We start from the raw sequence: 21,374 nt of genomic DNA on the forward strand, positions 1-21,374 counted from the left end.
ACGCAGGGGTATTTTACTGGTTGTATTCATTACTCGTAGAAGTAAGAAAAAAATGAATGTAATTTCTATTTTGTAAAGTGTAAACAACTTGAAGGATATCCTTGAAAAGGGGGAAGGGGCGCAATGGATGTAACACCAGGATCTGTCGTATACAAAGATTACAATCTTATGATACTATTATTGGTCATTGTTGCTGACCATTATCTTTGACTCTCCTTCAGTTACAAATACCAATAATTCAGTACAGCTGCAAGCAACCGTTCGGCTTGGCTTTGCCCTCCTTCAACTGCTTTCTCCAAATAAATAAATAAAATTAATGTATATTAAATAAATGGAGGAAGCTCTTAAGATGTAAAACGTTTTTTTTGTAAAGATATATTGATTTGTTACATTATTATTGGATGTATTAATGAATTGGTTATTTTTTAATTTCTTACCAAACTAGAATAAAACTAATTTTTTATAACAATAACAATAAACTCAATTGTTATCAGATTCGGTCGAACCGATTAATTTACATAATCTACTGGATTATGATTTTATTTTTTGTTTTTTTAAAAAAATTAAAGATATATTTGTCTTTTTATCAAAAAAATGTAAACATGATTCGGTTTAAATTGTGTAAATTGATCGGATCAAATTGGGTCTAATAATTATAATGCGAACAATTGGATTTATTATTGTTGCTATAATAAACCAATTTTGTTATGATTTATTAAAAAATAAATTATTAACCGATTTAATAAAGATATCTAATAATATCATGACATATTTTTAAAAAATATTTTTAATGTCTTTATAGAAGTGATCTCCTAAATGTATAAAACTTAATAATTTAATTATTTTTATTAAAAACTAATTTATTCGAATACAAAATGAGCCAGATAGCTAGAGAAGCCATCTATCTAATCCAAAAAAACAACCCACCTTTGACCCAAACCAAAAAATTGTTGTTCCTCTCTACCCACTCTCTACTATATAAATAACAAACTCACCACGTTCAACTATCCTTTATTCCTTTCCAACACAAAACAGAGCACAATCACCGAAAAGACCAAACTAACCTCCCTCTTTCTCTCTCTTTCTCTCTGTTCATCGGAATATTCTCTGCCATGTCAGATCCAACGCAAAACCACGCCTCCGCGCACCACCAGCCCAGCCGCTTGCAGAGGCGCGCTCCGTCGTCACTCCAGATAAACCGCGCCGTCGACTGGAACGTCGCCATCCCTCTCCTCTCACCGCTCACTTCGTCGCCGACCACGCAGCAACCAGATCATCCGAAGCCGCAGGATCCGCCGCAGCGCCACCACGACTCCCCCGCTGAGAAGAAGGCCGCGGCGGCGGCTTTCATGAAGTGGCAGCACCCGGCGGCTCCCTTCTTCTACGAGCCCGCTCCAGGGGTGCCTTCGTTCGTTCCCGTGTAGATAGGAAGAAAAAAAATAATATAGAAGAAATGAGAGAAAATATTCTAATGGTTCATAATTAGGCGAGGATCAAGATCTAACGATGTATGATGTTTCCTCTTTTTTTTTTTTTGGTGTTTGGGAATAGGCTTTAGCTCAAATTTTTGCATACAGAGGATTGCGATTCCTCAGTGTGTTTCTTGTTTCTTTTGTTACTTTTAAGCTTTTCCCCCCTTCCTTGTTAATTTCTATGGGGCCAAAATTAAAATAATAAAAAATAATTAAAAAAACTTCACAGTTTCTTCTGCTTGCTGCTGGCCGTGATATAAATTTTCATGTAAAAAAAATTTCAAATTTTCGACTTTTTATGTTTATGCTGATCCCAAAATATATGTTATAAGCTATGTTACACAATCATAGTGTCTCTGCTGCTTCAATTTTTTTTAAAAAAAAGTGAGAGAGTGATTGATTAATAACAAGGGGCTATTCTCTTTCATTTGCCGTTAATTTCTATCAAGTTATTATGTAGATTATACGGATGGACTGATGGAGTTTAGATGGGTTATATTATATGATGTAACACGTGATGTGCTTGCTGCTTTGGTAGGAAGAAGAAGAAAAGAAATCAAGAATTGTGAAGCTTTATATCTGTTTGTCCTCATTTTCTGCAAAATTTGCAAAACTTAGCATGATTTTAATTTGGAGGGGTCCGCATATAGAGTGAGTCCAACCTGGTAGTATAGAATGGCTCATCATAGGAAAATAGGCAAAGTTCCATTTTCATCTGATTTCAGAAATTCAAATTATTGATCAATTAATATCCAAAATTGAGACTTCAAATATAAAAACGTAGAAAAAATTATGTTAAGGACCAGTAATTTTATTGTAAAAAATAAGAAGTTAATTAGTATGATGTTAATTACATGTAAGTCAAATATAAAAAAAATATTAGTTACATCACATTTTTTATGAAAAATAATAATCGGCTAGAAAAAATTTTTTCAACAATCAGTAAACTTTTTCCCCCTCTAAGACAACAATATTTCATCCATTCTACTACTCAGTCATGATAAAGGCAAATGCAAAATACAAAAATAAAGTCTGCTACCGTCTGCTAATGAATGTCGTTTTGGAATCTCAAGGGTAAATAACAGTTAAATATCATATTATATCATTTTATTAAAAAATTAATTAACTGAAGAGTATATATGATAGAAAATTCATAAATGTAATTAATTTATTAGCTAAGATATTTATTTGTATAACATAGCAATCTTTTTTAAGAGACGGAATTGCAGTTATTTTATTCTATGATATTTTACTTGATCTTCTGTTGTTTAGAATTTTCTATTAATAATCTTTTTTAATTGGTCGATTTTCATTGAAAACACCAATGTAAGAATGATGAGATTTTGAAAAATTTACCACCATAAAAAGTTTAAGATTATATAAAATTCTTTTTAAAGTGTTGATCTCCTGAGATGAGTTTTATTTTCAAGTAGTATTGGCCATGAAACTCATGACAGAGACAATCTTCGGCTTCCCTACCATGTCCTTCGTTAATATGATAATTTTGGATCTGTAGGAACACATTTGACAGCATAATTGATAATATATGAAAAGTATAACTATTTCATTAAATTCACACACGTACATATAAAATCCTCATTTTTCCATAGATGCAAAGGCATTGGAAGGGTGTCCATCATTACTATCTCTAGTCTAGAAAGATATCTAAATAGTAGTATGTACTCATATCTAATGAACTTTGCGTCCTTGGTGATTGGTTATTACTCTTATGGGAAATAGAGAGGACCACTACATACTTTTGATCTAAACCAGCTCAGCATTGGAACATCATAACTATATTGTGCAAACAGCACATGTGGTGTTAGCATAATCATAATACAAAGAAGTATCAAACCCACATGTTACAGTACAGGACACAAAAAATAGTAACCCTACATACTATCCCTATACCTGCACATTTATATGCTTCTAAAGTTCTATTTCTTTCGTCACAATTCACATCTTCTAATAATAAGGACGATTAGACCAATTTGAATTAGTGGAGTTGTCAGTTTATTCGTCCAGTTAAGTAAGTGTCGGGAGTTCAAATTTCGAATATTGTGAACAACTAAAGAAAAGAACAATTATTATATTTCACACGGTTATTAGCACATCATTTTATTTAATTTATAACTTTTAATTTAAATTATTATCCTACTTGGCACCGGATTTGATGGTCCCAAAATGTTTAGACCATTAAATGGTTCCACAATAAAATATGTTTTTAAATTTTTTAATAAATATTAAATAGTCTTTATTTAATTTTAATTACAAATTAATCTTTTATATATTACTTAATTATAAAATCTATTTTTTATTTTATAAATTATTATTTTATCATTCATCTATCATGTTTATTAAATATTAATAATAAAAAACTAAAACAATAACATATTAGATTTTCCATTAATCGTAATAAATATTTTGCAATCTTAATCGATTATAATTTTATCATTGATCCGTTTACATACATATTGGATTGGAAAAATCGTGTTTGTTAGAAATTCAATCGATTGGATGCACAAACCAGTCGATTGAAATTCAGGCTTTCTAAACTTCAATCGATTGGAATTGATACACAATCGATCCAATTTTGCACCGCATGTGGGATTTTTTTTATTCAATCGATTGAAATCATCAAAGAAACTTGAAAAATACATAAATACACAAGAATAAACCATATTTAACAAGATTTTTTTCATTATAAATTAAAAAAATCCATTATTGTACTCATATATATTCTGGAAACGATGATTGTATATTGTGAAACTTAATAATTTGAGTTAGTCATTTATTTAGAATTTGAAGTGAAATTAGCCTTGCTCTGCATAAAAAAATTCGTATATGAGAAATTAAAGTTGAAAATTTGGGTTTTGGAAAATAATAATTTTTTTTATTTTATTTCAGAAAAAAGTCTATTACTAAAAGATAAAAAAATATTTTTTTCATTACACAATCAATTTCATGAATAAAGAATCAAAACAAAGAATTGCAAAATTAGAGATTATATTCACTAATCTCGATTTTGTAATCAAAATAATGGATTATTTTTTAAACACTACAGTGAAAAAATTGATTGGATCTCTATCACTAGCTGTGATTATCAATTAATGATGAACAAATATTAGATATTAAAGAGATGGATAAACAATGAAGAAAAATTTGATATTAAGTAGATGGATAAACAATGAACAAAAACAATGAAAAAATTGATAATCAATTGATAAACGATTCTAATTGTAGGATTGAGTAATTGTTGATAGATTATTCACCAATTTATAATCGTAATATTAAAGAAAAGATAAGATTAGAGTATCTAAATCAAAATAAAAACTTAAAAATTGAAGATAGAATTTTAAAGATAAGATAAATAAATAATAAAATAATAATTTATAATCACATGCAGAAAAATTTAGAGAAGCGTAACATATAATGCATTGCACAATTCAATCGATTGGTAACACAACTAATTGATTGAATTGTGAAAATTTATATTGCTTTGAAAACTTAAATCAATTGGGTAATATGACCAATCGATTGAGTAAAAAAAATTCCACATGCCTTGTAAAATTCAATCGATTTAAGTTTGGAAAACCTGAATTTCAATCGATTGATTTGTGAATCGATTGAATTTCTAACAAGCACGATTTTTCCAATCCAATACGTATGTAACGATCAGTGATAAAATTATGATCGATTAAGATTGCAAACTATTTATTACCATTAATAGAAGTTCTAATTTGTTATTATTTTAATTTTTTATTATTAATAAATATGATAGATGAATGATAAAAAAATAATTTATAAAATAAAAAATAAATTTTATAATTAAATAATATATAAAATATTAATTTATAATTAAAATTAAATAAGTACAATTTAACCGTTATTAAAAAACTTAAAAAATATGTTTTGTTATGAACCATTTAATGGTCCAAACGTGCTAAATTGAATCTTTTGCCATCCTACTTTATCAATCTAATATGGAGTTCTCCTCTTTACGATCAAGTTTAGTTGAGTGTGTAAATTATGTTAACATTGTCATCAGTTTTCTTGTTTTAGAATATTCTGCTTCTATCTATTTTGTTCCTTCTTCGTGTGGTGCAGAACCGAATTTCGTAACGTAACCCTTCAATTCCTATATATAGTTTTGTTTTTCAAACTCAATAGCAGTTACAATTCTATGATTATTGAACTACAAGGTTCTAATAGAGATCGGAGATGCAATTGTTTTGGACACAAACCACAAATAATGAATGAACAACTTTACACGTTACATAATCGGTTCTGTTAATAAACCAATCAGGAGTGAAGCTAATTTTAATCAATTAATTGAAAAATAATTTCGTCATAAAAATAAAATAGGTAACTATTATAATGAAAATATTAAAAATATTTTTTTATGATAATTTTTGTTTAAAAAATATAATTTATTTATTTAGTCACATTTTAAATAAATATAATATTTTTATAACATATAAAAATCAATTTTTTTATCATCTAATGATCAAAATAAAATATCTCCACATAATAACAATCATAAAACTTTTATTGGAATAACTACAAAAAAAAAAATAACCTTCTACTACTATAATTTTTCAAATTTTAAAATAAAAAATAGAAGGAATTGACTTAATTAGTTTATATTGTAGTTAATTCCCTAAATTTTTTTCTTATATAATTAGCTTCTATACCCTCCTAACTAGGTATAGAAGTGAGATAAACTAAGTTAAATCAAGCCTAATTTTAACTCATTTTGATTGGTCGAGTAGTCAGTTTATCCGTTTATTTAAATAAGTGTCTAGAATTTAAATTCTGCCTTGTGTATATAGTAATTCATTGGTTAGCTAGTGACAAATCCTTAAATAAAATTTAGATTCGTGACGGATTAATTCTTATCCTGTTGGACTAAAAAATACCGTAGACAACAAAAAATTAAATCTAATTTTAAAATTGACTTATTAACGATTTGTCCAAACTTAAACTCAGCTTATTTAATATATAAACTCAAATTTATGTTCAGATTCGATTCATAAATTCATGAGTTCAATTTATTAATAATTTATCGAATTATTAACGAGTTTAGCTCAAATTCACTTACAAGTGAGTTCGATTCACTTTCAATTTTAATTTTAAAATATTCATGTGATTTATTTAAAAAATGAAAACAAATATTGATTGAGGACATAGCTAAAGTACTTTTTGAAATAATTTGATTAATGATTTATCACTTCTATTAACCGAATTTTTGGGTTACTTTGAATTTGGTCAAAGTTAGTTGGTTCAATGTTATTGGATGACCTATATATGCTTAATGATGCAACAAATTAATAAACACTATATTCTTGATGATAATGAGCAATTAGACCATTAATTCTTTATGAGGAGATGGATATCAAAGAAATCCTATTTCAAAGTTATTCATTTTCCTCTATCTAATTGGAGCAGAATAGATATTGGAATACGAAAATCAGAATAGCTGTTGGATTACGGAAAATAATGCATTACTATTATTATTTGAGTCTGGATGCATGAATAATGTTATTAATGGTGAAGTGTCAACGACAAAAGGTCTTGTTGCCGACATGAAGGCAGCGTTTGATTTGAGAAATATAGATACTGAGACATAGATATAGTTATATACAGTAATACATGTTTGTTGTTTGGTTTGGTGAGACACAGATTTTTGAAGAACACAAAAAAATACGAATGGATACGGAGACATTAAATTTGTGTACTTTCAATTTGGTGAGACATTAAAACACAACTTGTGAGACACTAATTTTTTACTCTTTTACCCTTATTGAAATTTTAAAATTTGTCCTCTTATCTCTCCAAACCTTTCTTTTTTCTCTTCTTCTTTTAAATTCTATAACTAAATTTATCTTTTTATTTTCTTTAAAAAAAATTGTACATTTAATTTTTTATTTATTTAAATTTTGATTAATATTTGATAAATTCTGAGCTTTAGTTTTTTATTTTTTCAAAAAAGATTCTATATTTAATATTTGAATGATAATTTAAGATGATATTAGAAAAAATAAAAAATATTAAAAGAAATAAAAATTCAATGATGATGACATGTAGTATTTGAAATAATGGATGTGCAATAATAATAGTAAAATTTGTGGTAGAATGAAGGATAATTCAATTTTTTAAAATATGTGTGTCTTATTCTTTATTTTTACTAAACACAATATATAAACACAAATATTTTATGTCTATATTTTGAATATTTATGTCTTTATATCTATATCTCACCATATACATCAACCAAAGGGAGCTGAAGTTAGTCAAGTTACAACTCACAAGCTTGTACATGGGGACTAATACCATATTATGAATGGCCCAAATAGAAAATGCAATTGGAAAAAATTCAAAAAATGCTACAGTATATCTTAAATTTTCATAAATGCGCACTAATATTCCAATGACCCTTTTTCTCTTGTCCTTTTGCTTGACTACGTTATGCCCCACCCCACAAAAAAATCAATCTTGTTATTTTAATTTTAATTTTTTAGTGATGTTATTTGAATCCTGTTTAAGGGTTTCAATGTGGTCTTAACTTCGGGTGGAATGCATGGGATTATCTTCACTATTTAAAAATATTTTTTCCAATATTTATTTGAATTCATGCTCCGCACTTAATTAATGAGGCGAATGAAGTGATCATTCGAAAATACTAATATATAATTTTTTATTCATAATATGACAAATATTTTAGTTCCTTAATCAATTCTTGAATAAGTGTTTTACTTCAAATTGGTTATCATTATAAATAATTTATATTACAATAAATTTTGAATTGAATAAGTTATTATTATCTTTGATTTATAATTAAATAGGAATAAAACTAAAAACATATACTAAAGTATTTAGTTTTGTTTTCAATCTGATTCACAATTTCATAAAGTTTATTAAAGTTGGACCAATTAAAATAGATATATATGAGATCATTTTAGTATGTAATTTTTAAATTTTCTTATCTAAATTTGATTTATGTCATTGAATATATTAATATGGTGATCATCATGAACAATAATATGATAAAAACTGCGGTAATTCCATAACTAATATATGAGACAGACTAAATTGTTAAAGTAATCAGAAAAATAGTATTTAAATTCGCACATAAAGTTTATAAGATGTGATTATGTACAATATAATCCAAGTGGAAGATTATTAAGAAATTATTTAATTTTCTAATCTAATTATGGGAATACATATATCAATTATAATTACAAATTAAGTTATTTCATATTAAACGACTTATATTACGGTAATCTCATTTATTGTCATAAATGCTGAATTGAATTAGTCAGTATTACTTTTGATTTGGAATTAAATGAGAATGAAACTAAAGATACCATTTTATTGAGTGAATACCCAACTCAACCCTTGACAATTACTTCGAAAAGACTACGAGGTCCCAACAAAAAAAAATACTCAATCCGGTTCTTGAACTTTATTTTTATGGGACTGATTAGTTTCTGTGAAAAAAAAAACAAAAAAAATTGTCACAGAAGCTAATCAATCCTATAAAAATAAATTTTAGGTGCTGGGTTGGGTGGCATCGTTATCTTTTGAGGTAATTGTTAGGCTGTTTAGGAGTTTTTTCGATTTTATTTAAGTTTTAGGATTTAACTAGTGTCACATTCAAATATAAATAGTGATTCAGAATTTTGATCTTAATACATCAAAATTACTTTTGTAATTTTTTTTATTAAAAAAGTTGTAATTCAACCCTATTAAAGATACAAAAAATTTTAATTAAGAAAGATAAAAAAATCAATTTTTTTAATCATATTTATAAATTTAAGTACGTTTATGTATTTAAGTATTTTTTTAATAATTTAATATAGATTATCTGAAGGTTAAAAAATTTCAACAATTATTAGCTAAACTTGGCTTTTCTCCCTGATAAATCATGCGACAATTTAGTGTTAGAATGCAATAACATTATTCGTATTGCATTATATCTTTTGAATAAACCATAAAAATTACATCAAAGTGCATGCTTGAGATATGGCAATGTAGCATATTTTTTAGTTGGTTATATACTTATATTTCAAGCTGTAATAACGACTGTTTGCTACTCCCAACTACGAACGTAAAAGACAATCAACATTTTTGACCGAAAGAATAAAGAAATGATCAAAAGTAGTAAGAACTTTGTGACTCTAGTTGGTGGTTATTGCTAATGTAAGTTGATCAAATCAGTTAGTCTGCATTACATAGAACAATAAAAAGAATACAAAGACATAAAATCATATTTAATAAATGAAACATATATAAAAATATTATGTTTAAAAGTTTTGAATTTATTTTATCGTGTTTTTAGAACCAAATACAATTTTAAAGACAATGATAAGTAAAGTAGAGTAACATTTAAACTCCATTCTAATTATATTTGTGAATTTATACCCCTTAATCTAAATTATATTCGCACTTTAAATTTTTAAATTTAATCTTATTCAAACGGCTCACAAAAAGTAAATTAATTTTTTTTTTAAATACAATGCTTAATCTTATTCTTTCCATATTTCATAATATCAAATATAAAAGATAAGAGATTTGGTTGGCTTGTGATTCTTGAAAGCTAGAAATTAAAGATTAAGGAGGAAAAAGGCTTAAATTTATATGCACTTAGTTACGTTTAGATGTCGTTTTAGTTGTACGTCAGTTTTCACGGCATGAACTGTTAGTGCCTGCGGTATTCAAAGAGGAAAAAGGAGTTGGTAAAAGAGGTAGGGCCAGACAGATAATAATTCAATACTATATAGTTGTAAAAACAACCAAAACCACAAGAGATAATAAAGATTCAAATTTAGAACATTTCTTTCGCCAAAGGAGTTTGGACTTAACCAACTTAGGGGGTCAAAAGTTCCGTGTTGGAAAGTTAATTAAAATAAAAGGACATATATGCATTATCTTATTATATACTTTTCGTTTACTAATATATGTACATGTTTAAAATTGTTATCACTTTTGGACTAGTAATGATTAACCAATCAGATTTTCCATTCAAAAGGTTTGACCAGGCTTAAATTTCGTACTCGTGTGTGCTAACCCTCTTTGAAGCCATCTTATTGCTCCAAGTGGATAATAGTGAACGATGATTCCCAACTAATAATGGTTATTAATTAATTAAGAAGTCCCTATTATGGGGCAAATTTTAATATATTATCAAACCGTTGAATGGGCTTGTGAAGGGTAATTCTTCCATGTATATATATCATTATCATTATATATTTAGAAATCAAATTGAGTTGTTACCGTGGTTTATTCATTAGCTCGCTTAAATAAGTGTTAAGAGTTTAAATTTTACTTTGTATATATAATAATTATTGATTAATAACAAATCTTTAAATAGAGTTGAATATCGCACCGAATTAGTCTTTAGTTTGTCCATTTTAAAATACTATAGAAATAAAAAAATCATTATATATTTAGAGGAAAGAAAGAAAAACTATCTTTGTGAAAGATAAATTCATTTCTAATGAATGTTTTCATTAATTTTCAATGTTTGTTGTCTTTTTTTCCGTAAGACATAAAATATTAGATATTTTTAACCTGCCAAAAAAAAGAAACAATACAAATAACTGAACACAATAATAAGGACGGATAAATATTCATATTGACAACATGAATTGATGAATTGTGAATAGATAAGCTTGGTCATTTAACCTAGAGTGTTGAATTCTGCGGTCCCTCTTCAAGAGAGCATTTTAGAAATTAAGTTCCCAACCTTAGTTAAAATTCAACCAAGACCCATTTCATTTAAATTAAATTAAGTTTCTTTGGTTTGTTCCTTACCTATACTTTTCCTAAAACATATATTTACTTTTTTTTATTGGATATTATTTTAATAAAGTGGTTTTCTTTTTTTTTTTTTGACATAATTAAGTGGTTATATTTTTGGTCGTACGAACAAAAAGTTGAGCAGCCTTTTACCAGGCCTTTGTGAGAGTAAGCCCAAAGGCTGGTGTTATTTTGGCCAACGTAAATATTTTGGATGGAGGCCCAAATCCACCAACGAATAGGCTTATTTGTTCTCTAGTCAGCCTAATAAGATTTTTACAATAACAACACCTTCCAGTTAACCAGTAGTTGAAATGAGCTTGTCAAGTTGTGGCCCATGTTCAAAGAAAACACAACCCGCTACATTGGAAATGGAGTAACTACCAATTTTTGGCTGGACCCTTATATCGAAGGTAAAGAGAATCTTCTCACTTCTCAGTAGAGCAACACAAACCATTACAGACCAAGGAGAATGGGGCAACAACAAAATAAGCCTCTCCAATGCCTTCAGCTGATTTGGAAGAAGACAAGGAAGGTTGGAGATACACCTACAAAGCAATGAAAAAAACCAAATATAGTGGTCTATGTTATGGAGCTGAAAAGGGCCACAAAAGGCCAAAGGAAAGCTCGTATAATGACAATGAGAAATTGCCCAAAGATTTGCAGTGTTTGGGTGAGATTAATGAAACCTGAGAAGACTCATATCTTCTTCGAAAGCAATTTGCAAGGCTTGGGCTTGGCGAAACAAGAAGATACATAAGCACCGCCACATGCACACATCGAAATCAACAAGGCATTAAATGGATAACATTGAACACAGACAGCTCCGTTGATTGAGAAGGGACTTATGCTAGCTTGGACTATGGGAATAAGAAAATTAATTGTGGAATGCAATTTTCAGAAACACCCAAATGCTTTAATCACAAGCATTAGTAACTGAGAAAACAATTGGATCCTTTATCTATAGGAAAAATAATACATGTGTTGATTCCCTTGATTTCACTTTTAAGATACCTCTTCTAGAGAAGTTCTTAGTTTGCTAGTTGTTGATAAACAAGGAACTTCTTTATCCGGTTTAGTTTGTATTTAATTTCTTTTAGGCGTTTTAAGCCCCATTTCAATACCACAAAAAAAATCATATAACAATAATAAATTACTATTATCTACTCAATAATCATTTATCACTAAAAACTTAAAAAAAAATATTACACCCATCGAGCGAGTCCCACATATCTATTACAGGTAGGCAGTTAGACACTGAAGTTCCTCAAAGTACCAAAAACAATTAACTTAAAAGGAAGAATCCTAATACAGCTTTAAAAGAAAGCAAAAGACAGAAAAGGAAGACTGTATTTTTGTATATATGCTTCACTTAAATTTACAGAGGAATAGTTCTACATATATATACAGCAACATCTATAAAAATAAAATAACCAAAAATACAAAATCTTTACAAAATGATGAGAAGAATTTGATAGCTGTAAAAATGGTGGGTCATCATAACAAATTTATTTCTAGAAGAAAGCTATTAAAATGTGAACGAATGATGAAAAAAATTATTTAATTTTCTGGACTGAATTTGTCTGTGTGGACTTGTGTGATACTTTATTGGTGTTGATTCGATCAAGTATAGAATGTTTGTTTAATACGCTCTCACAAGCTAAAAGATGAAAAATATCCAAAACACTAAACTTAAAAAGATTGAGATGGAAAGGATGAAGAGAAAGAGGCTTAGTGACCAGAGAAAGAAATAGAAAGAAGTTTTATCACTCCAAATTGAGTTTTTTGGCAGACTAAATGATAATCGACTTCCAAGTGTTTGGCTCGTTCATAAAAAACAAGATTGGTAGTGATGCGTAGAGCACTTTGATTATCATAATACAAAACTGGTTGGCGATCAATAGTGATACGAAGAAATTGTAACATGTTGAGTAACCATTGAAGCTCAGATGTAGTATTAATAAGGGCTCGATACTTGACTTTAGCAGAAAAACGAACAAAGTAGTCTATTTCTCAGTCTTCTAAGAAATGAGAGATCTACCTAAAAGAAGCAATAACTAGTTAAGGAACAGCGAGTATTGGGGCATCCTACCTAATCAGAGTCACTGAATCCTAGAAGTTAAATTTCAGAATTTCTTAGAAAGAAAATGACCTTGCCAGGACTATCCTTCAAGTATCTTAAAACACTCTTAGCAGCTTGGAGGTGAACTTAAGTGTGAGATCTTATAAATTGACTTAGCTACTGAATGGCATAGATGATATTTGGTCGGATAGTGGTAAGAAAAATGAGCTTACCAATCAAATGCTGATAAATAAAGGGGTCAGAGAGAAGGGAACTGCTCTCCTAATAAAGTCTTGTAGTACTATTCATGGAACAAAAGTGAGTTTAGCACCTAATTAACGAAAATCCTCTAAAAGATCAATAAAATACTTCCTTTAGGATAAATAAATTTCTCTGGTTGATTGAGCAATCTTAATACCCAAAAAATACTTTAAAGAACTTAAGTCCTTAATTTTGAAATGTTGATGCAAAATATATTTAATGACAACAAGCTCAGAAATAGAATTCTCAATGAGAATTATATCATTAACATAAACTAGAAGAATAAAAATTTCAGCACCTATGCACTTAACAAATAGACTATAATCAGATATGGTCTAATGGCATCCATGAAAAAGTAAGAGTTTATAGAGTTTTTCATAGCGCATATGATTGGATTGTCGTAAACCATATAATAACTTCAATAAATTGCAACACTGATTCTGTCGAGTAAGTCTAATTTCAGGAGATAAAGTCATGTAAATATTTTTTCAAAGGTCCCAATGTAAGAATGCATTGTTTATATCCAATTGATGGATATGTTAATATTTGATTGATGCCAAAGTAAAAAACAGTTTGATAGTGTGGCAGGCTTGACCACCAGAGTAAAAGTTTTTAAGAAATCAATTCCTTCAGTTTGAGTAAACCCCTTTGTCATAGGACGTACTTTATATCGATCAATTGAATTATCTGGTTTTCTTTTGATATAATACACTCACCTACAACCAATTGGCTTAACATATCAACCAGACACCAAGTCTTGTTCAACTTAAGAGCGGTCAGTTCATCTCTCATGACACTACGCCAATTAGAATGGAGATCGGGTTCCTTAAAATATCTAGGTTCAACCTCAGAATGTAGAGTCATAATATATTGGTTATATGAATGTGAAAGAGAAGAAAAAGACACGATAAAAGATAAAGAATAATGACGCTTGGAAAAAAAGGAATTTGTGCGGGAGAGAGAAAAATCAGAGGTGGGGCTAGTGGGTTTTCTTTGACTAATGGTGGGGGGTGAGTTTTGATAGTGATGAAGATTGTGATGAGTTTGACAATAGAGGAGAGGAATCATAAGAGAAGGAAGGAGTATCGTTGGGCATAGAAGAAGTTGAAGTTTCATGGGAGAATTGGCTTTGGCGGTCATGGGAGATGGAGACAACATTAAAGGTGAGGGATGGGTATGAAAGGAAGCTATCTTCAGTAGCTGAAGTCTTAAAGAAAGATAGAGAGAAAGAGAATAAAATTGAATTGAAAAAAGAGTTATAAAAATTGAAATTTATGTATTATTGTATATCACTTCTACAATACTGATATAATTATGAAAAAGTATAGGTGAACAATAATCTTAGTGAATAATATGAACAATAGGGTTACAAATGTAAATTACTCATAAATTTAATTACTGATGTAATTAATTTAATTATAATAATAACAACCATTTTTCAAAATTTAAAATATTAGATTTTTTAGTAGGAAACAGTTACATGTTTCTTATCCTTTCACACCTTATCTCTTTCATCTCTCGGTGAACCTTTTTCTCTTCTACACTCTCAACCCAGCCCCAACCCTCTATTTGACACCACCGCCATCACTACCGGTGACCACCGTCACCTACTTCCTCTCTCTTCCCTCTCTTCTCTTTTTCTTCCTTCTTTCTCCATTTCTCCTCAATCCCCTGTATGTTACCCCTGGTCTCTGTGCAAAGTCCAACCCCCGTGCGAGAAACTTCAGTGTAACCCAACAGCAGCTAAGCTCTTTGCCGCTGCAACACCGCCTCTGCTACCCCTCTCTTTCCATTCTTCTCTTTTCACCAACACAGGTTCCATGCTTCTTCCTGCTCGTGTTATTTCGTTTATTTATTTTAACTAATTTTTAATTCTGCTTTTTGTGTTTAGATTAGGCTTAGATTAATGGATTGATACTTTTTGGATTCCAAAATGTTTGATGGCTGATTTTTCTGGATTGATTGCTGCTTAAATTGAGTTTAAAATTCCTGTTTACATATTGTGCACACCATATGCTTGATGAAATGCCTGAGTGAAACTTTTTGTTTAATTCTTATGTTTGGCCAGCATTTGTCTTAAATTTTGTTATCTTTAAGCATTATAATTCAAAATTGTGTAATGTTATGCTATTTTTAATGATGTTTAGATTGAGTTTTGACATGGCACTTGGTTATTAGTTTTGTTTAAATACCAAATTGGTTTAAAATTTTAAATTTAGTCATTTAATTAGTGTAATTTAAGAAATGCATATCATATTTAGTTAAGTGAATTGAATGAAACTATCAATTCAGGTATGTTTTAAACATTCCACATTATTGCCATTAGATTATTTTAAATTCTCATCCTTATGCTTCCATGCCATGCATGCACAAAAAAATTTGATCACAACTCACTTTACAGATGAAAATATATGCTCTAAGTGGAGATGCTATTTATTTTGGATGCTCACTAAATGTGTTTTTTTTTGTTTTTATATTCTTTTTTATTTTTTTTTACGCTATATAATATTGCTAGAAAATATATGTACAGTTGTGCATAAGATACAATATAGTACTCAAAGGTCCAAAAATTTCAATTAGCAAGTTCATAATACATACAACACTGATTACTACTATAAAAAAATAAATTAATAAATAAACAAATAAGGAGAAGAAGAAATAAGAAAGAATTGACAAGGAAGGAATTAAAGAAACAAAATGGAGAATGGGAATGTATCATTCACATTCAAGAAAAAATAATGATTTTTTTGACTTTTCAAAGAATAAAAATGGACTTGGTTTTAGATTGTGTAGGTGTGATTTAGATGTAGCAATCCATGCATGCTCTTTATAAATACTTAATATAAGCCTAACTAATTAGGTGAGATTTTTTATGAGTACACTTTTTATTGTTATTATTTTTTGTAGTTATGTATAGTAATAAATTTTTAATGATATTTTTGGAAAAAGTATTAATAAAATCTTTTTAGTTGAAACTTGTTTAATAGTACAGTATCTAATTAGTTTGTGTATGTTTGATTGTAGATCATAGAATGTACGGACATTACTGGAAGTGATGACACGGATCTTGTTGATGAGATTTGGTCTCTAGTATATTGATGTTTTTTCGTGAACTGCATATTTGAATCGACCATTAATCCTCATGTTCATCGAATGATGTATGTTTTGAACTGATTCGCAGTTACTGGATCATAGTTGCCTTGCCGAAGACGAAATATCAAGAGTTGGGATGTGGTTTGAGCATTTAAAGCTGGCTTAGGATTTTTATGCAACATATACAAAGAAATTCGGTTTCGATTCAATAGTGTAGCAGATGGTTATTTGGTACCCAGATGGTTATTTTATAATAGCTTTGGTGTGGTATGTACAATTAGTTACAATTATGTTAAATTGGATATTCGATTTAATAGGATAGCGGATGTTTATGTCTATTGTTACCCAGATGGTTATTTTGAATAGTTTAGGTGTAGTGTGTGATTCGTTAAAAGTATTATAAACTGGATGTTCGATTTAATAGGAAAGCGGATGGTTATTTCTTTTGTTACCCAGATGGTTATTTCGAATAATCTGGGTGTAGTGTGTGTGATTAGTTGTAAGTATTTTAATATGGATGTTTGATTTAATAGGATAGCGGATGTTTATTTTTACTAGTATCCAGATGGTTATTCGTAATAGTCTTGGTGTAGAGTATGTGGTTAGTTACAAGTAATAAAGGTTGGATGTTCGATTCTATAGGCTAACAGATGGTTATCTCTATTGTCACCCAAATGGTTATTTAGAAGAGTCTTGGTGTAGTGTGTAAATAGTAATAAATAGTAGAGGCTGGATGTTCGATTCCATATGATAGCGGATGATTATTTTTGTTGGTATCAGATAGTTATTCTTAACTAATAACAAAATTCCACCACAAAAACACGTAAACAATGTGAAAAAGGTATTTGTGATCTTAAATGAGCTCTTTTGAAAAAAGAGCTTAAAGTATAAGGACTTTTATTAATAGAAACTTATAAATAAGTTATTTTGTGTTGATTTTTAGTTATAAAAGTACTTATTTTAAAGTTGTAGTGTTTGGATAAATAACTGAAAAATACAATTTTTTTACACAAGAGAATGGATATTAAAATTCTAATTTATAATAATCTTGATGGCAATGCAAAAGAAATTATTGTATAGTTAGTACTTGTTGTTTTATTGTGCATGATATGGTAGGTGAAAATAAAAAATGAATATGAAATGTGTGTCAATGTATATTTTGTTGCTATTTTTTAGTTTTTTTATTGTGACTTTTCATAATTTAAAAGTAAAAAAAAAGTAGTTTCTGCTACTTCCCAAACGGGCTCTAGGTACATCTATTGCTTTCTCTGATTTCGGTTCTTTCTCATAGGTTCATCAATAGTCCGCTCGTTTTATTTAGAAAAGAAAATTTCACACACATAAAAAATATTATTTCTATATAACTATGTATTATTCTTAAAATTTTAACACGAGTCTTTACAACATCCATGATCGAAAATAATAAAGTCATAAATATGTAGATATCAAACATTATGCAACTATAATATTTACAACCAATTTAACTCATATCTAGTTAAGCCTCCACTAAAAGCCATCTCTTTTTTGCATCCATCATTTCTTACAAAATTAAGCATCCATAATTTATAGAAATTAAAAGTCAATCACATGAACAAAAAATATATAAAGAAAAGAATTCTAAGATATGAAGCCCAAACTCCATCAAATTTCATACCGTTCGCTTTAATCCAAGCATCCATAAACCATATGATATTGCTATCTTTGCTGTAATTTCAAAAAAATATGAAAATCAACCGCAGAAGACCCATAGTCGTGCGCAATATGAGTACACATGTATATAACAAAAATTCAAGTAAAACAAGGTCATTGGAAGCGTAGAAATCAAAACTGAACTCCTGATTACGAACGTCACCAACATAAGTCATAATATAATCAGCTTGATTGACTCCAGATATTATTAACAATAGAAATTGCTTCCTAAATGCTTTATATCATGTCACAAGTCTAAACTTTAAACATTTCATCTAGTATAATTTTTTCCGCGGCAAGTATTAATAAAATCAAAAGGACCAATTAACTTGCAAAGTCAAGGCAATGCACTATTTATTTCGATATGCTGTGTCAGAAGGGCTATTCATATTCTATATAACTATGAATTATTTTAAAAATTTTAGCATGAGTCTTTACAACATCCATGATCGAAAATAAAAAAAGTGATAAATATGTAGACGTCAAACATTATGCAAGTATAGCATTGACAACCAATTTAACTTATATCTAGTTAAGCCTCCACTAAAAGCCACCTCTTTTTTTATCAATTGTTTCTTACAAAATTGAACATCCCTAATTCTTTGAATTTAAAACTCAATCACATGAACCAGAAACATATAAAGAAAAGACTTCTAAAATATCAAGCCCAAACTTCATCAAATTTCATACAGTTCGCTTTAGTCCAACCATCCATTAACCATGTGATTTTACTATCTTTGCTATAATTTCAAAAAAAAAATGGATATCACCGACAGAACACCAACAGTGGTGCGCATTATGAGAACACAGGCAGATAACAAAAAAACAAGTAACACAAGATCCCTAGAAGCGTGGGAGTCAAAATTAAACTTCTAGTTACGAAAGTCACCAATACAAGTCATAATATAATCAACTTTATAGGCTCTAGATATTAGTATCAATAGAAATTACTTCCTAAATGTTTTATATCATGTCACAACACCCAACTTTAAATATTCATCTAGTATAATTTTTTGCGGCCCAGGTATTAATTAAATCAAAAGGACCAATTAACTTGCAAATTCAAGGCAACGCATTATTTATATTGACTCAGTCACTATTTTTAAAGTCTAAAGCTGGTATATTTAAAATGTTCCGAAATATTGATTGCGATGGTAGTCAAATATTTTGATTAAGATGTAAATAGAGTCTTCACATGGTCAAACTCAATGCCAAAGCTACTTTTATTTAGATCTTATCCAATCAAATACATCAAATACAAGTAGACATGTGAGGAAAAAGTAAAATATACTTTCAGCTAAAACTAGAAAAGTGTAAACTTATTCCAAATTATAATTACAATTTTTTCCTTAAATAAACAAACAAGATACCAATTCAAACCTATCTCTTCAAAATCAAACATACATAATCAGACAATTGAATAGTTATTTAAACGTGGCACCCTTTTAGGTTAGGTATTCGGAGAAAAAAATGTCTACATCCTAAACCAAATTTTAAACAACTGTGCCAAAAAAAATAACCATCCATTTATGTATAAAAATGACCATCTGACTTAGATTGACTAAACAACTCACAAAGCAACAAATTTTAAGCACATGCTTCACACCAATTGCTGACTAACTAATACCTGGAGGCAAAACAAACCCAAATACAGTCAACCATTAAAAAACAAGTCACGAAGAACAGGATCCTGAGCAACATGCACGGGTCAGTATTTTTCCCAGTTTTCTTATCTTAACAAACATTCGAAGAACTCAAACAGGCCCATCAAGTCCCACAAGCAGCAAAACCCTTCTATGCAACCTATAACATGAAAATTACTGTGAACATCTATGCAACCCATAACATGAAGGAACGACTATTGGGAACTGACATTCAGTAGCGGCATGCAAACACACTCCACGCACGGTTGCTTTGGTGTTGCTCGAGGAAGACTCCAAGCGGCGCGAACATGCAGTGATTTCAACCTCCGGAGATGGCCGTTAATAGACAATGTGGGTGGCGGCTGGCTGACTTCCACACAACGCCAACTTGGGGATTCGCCTGCTGCTGCTCTTCTTCACAATGGAGGCCTCCTGGGGATGGTCGGTTCGGTGATGGGCAGAATAGATGATGGAAAAGAACAGAGAAGAAGCACCGGATATGGGTTGGTCCGAGTTTCTCAATGCCGTTTCAAATGGGATAGGGAAAGGGTACTAGTTCCTGAATGGAGTTTGAATTGAGGGGAAGGAAAAAAGTTTTTACCGGCTGGTTAAAAAGGAGGGGGGAGTAGGTGAGAATGTGGGATGATTACGATGTTAATAATTAAGAGGATTAAAATTAGGATTTTGAAAAAGGGATGTATAAGGTAAACTATGTTAGTAAGCTAATTGGGCTAGTTTTTAGGGCCCATTGTTCATATTATTCAACAAAGTCATTGTCTACCTAGCATTTCCTATTAATTATTTATTAGAGTAGAAGGTATGCAGAGTTAAGCTTCATAACTGAATATAGTTATACCAAACAAACGTTAACTAAATTAGTTACACTACGATCAGCCTCTCTTAACATTTATCCTTTATAGGGTATGTTCCGAGGGTTACCTAAAACTGTAGGTCGATCTCGGATGAGATCTTCTGTGTTGGTCGGAGCCGACGTGTCTGGCAGATGTACGGCGGCCGGAGCTGATGTGTCCGACTTGTTGGACTTGGTGGTAGTGATGATCCTTCGTCCCCGGAGGGTGGGGGTACCTGCAAGGGACTCCGATGCTTAAGTTAGCAAGGGTATTAAGCAGGTATTGAGTAGAATCAGAATATGAGTTATACCTGGGTACTCCAGTGTATTTATAATGGTGAGATGTGGCCTTCTGTGGATAAGATAAGTTAGTTATCTTATCTTATCTTTAAGTGAGGTCATCTTATCTTTAAAGGAACCACCCTTCTCTCTGTAGGCTTGGGCTGCCTTAGGATTTGGGGCGTGTTCCTCTATTTGGGCCCTTTGTTTGGGCTTTCCTGTGA

At 29.8% G+C, this 21,374-nt stretch overlaps 1 protein-coding gene across 1 annotated transcript; it reads left to right on the plus strand.

The window, feature by feature from the left end:
- Nucleotides 1–990: 990 nt before the first annotated feature.
- LOC107466332 (uncharacterized protein At4g14450, chloroplastic) lies at nt 991–1,817 on the plus strand. The gene has a single exon (XM_016085306.3). The coding sequence runs from the start codon at nt 1,113–1,115 to the stop codon at nt 1,422–1,424; it is 312 nt and encodes a 103-aa protein (XP_015940792.1). The 5' UTR covers nt 991–1,112; the 3' UTR covers nt 1,425–1,817.
- Nucleotides 1,818–21,374: the final 19,557 nt, after the last annotated feature.

The sequence above is a fragment of the Arachis duranensis genome, chromosome 9 (assembly GCF_000817695.3).
Source record: "Arachis duranensis cultivar V14167 chromosome 9, aradu.V14167.gnm2.J7QH, whole genome shotgun sequence".
Taxonomy (NCBI): domain Eukaryota; kingdom Viridiplantae; phylum Streptophyta; class Magnoliopsida; order Fabales; family Fabaceae; genus Arachis; species Arachis duranensis.

What these genes read in the sequence shown, in the direction of transcription:
- LOC107466332 (XM_016085306.3), top strand. Translation starts at nt 1,113, where the DNA reads ATGTCAGATCCAACGCAAAACCACGCCTCCGCGCACCACCAGCCCAGC.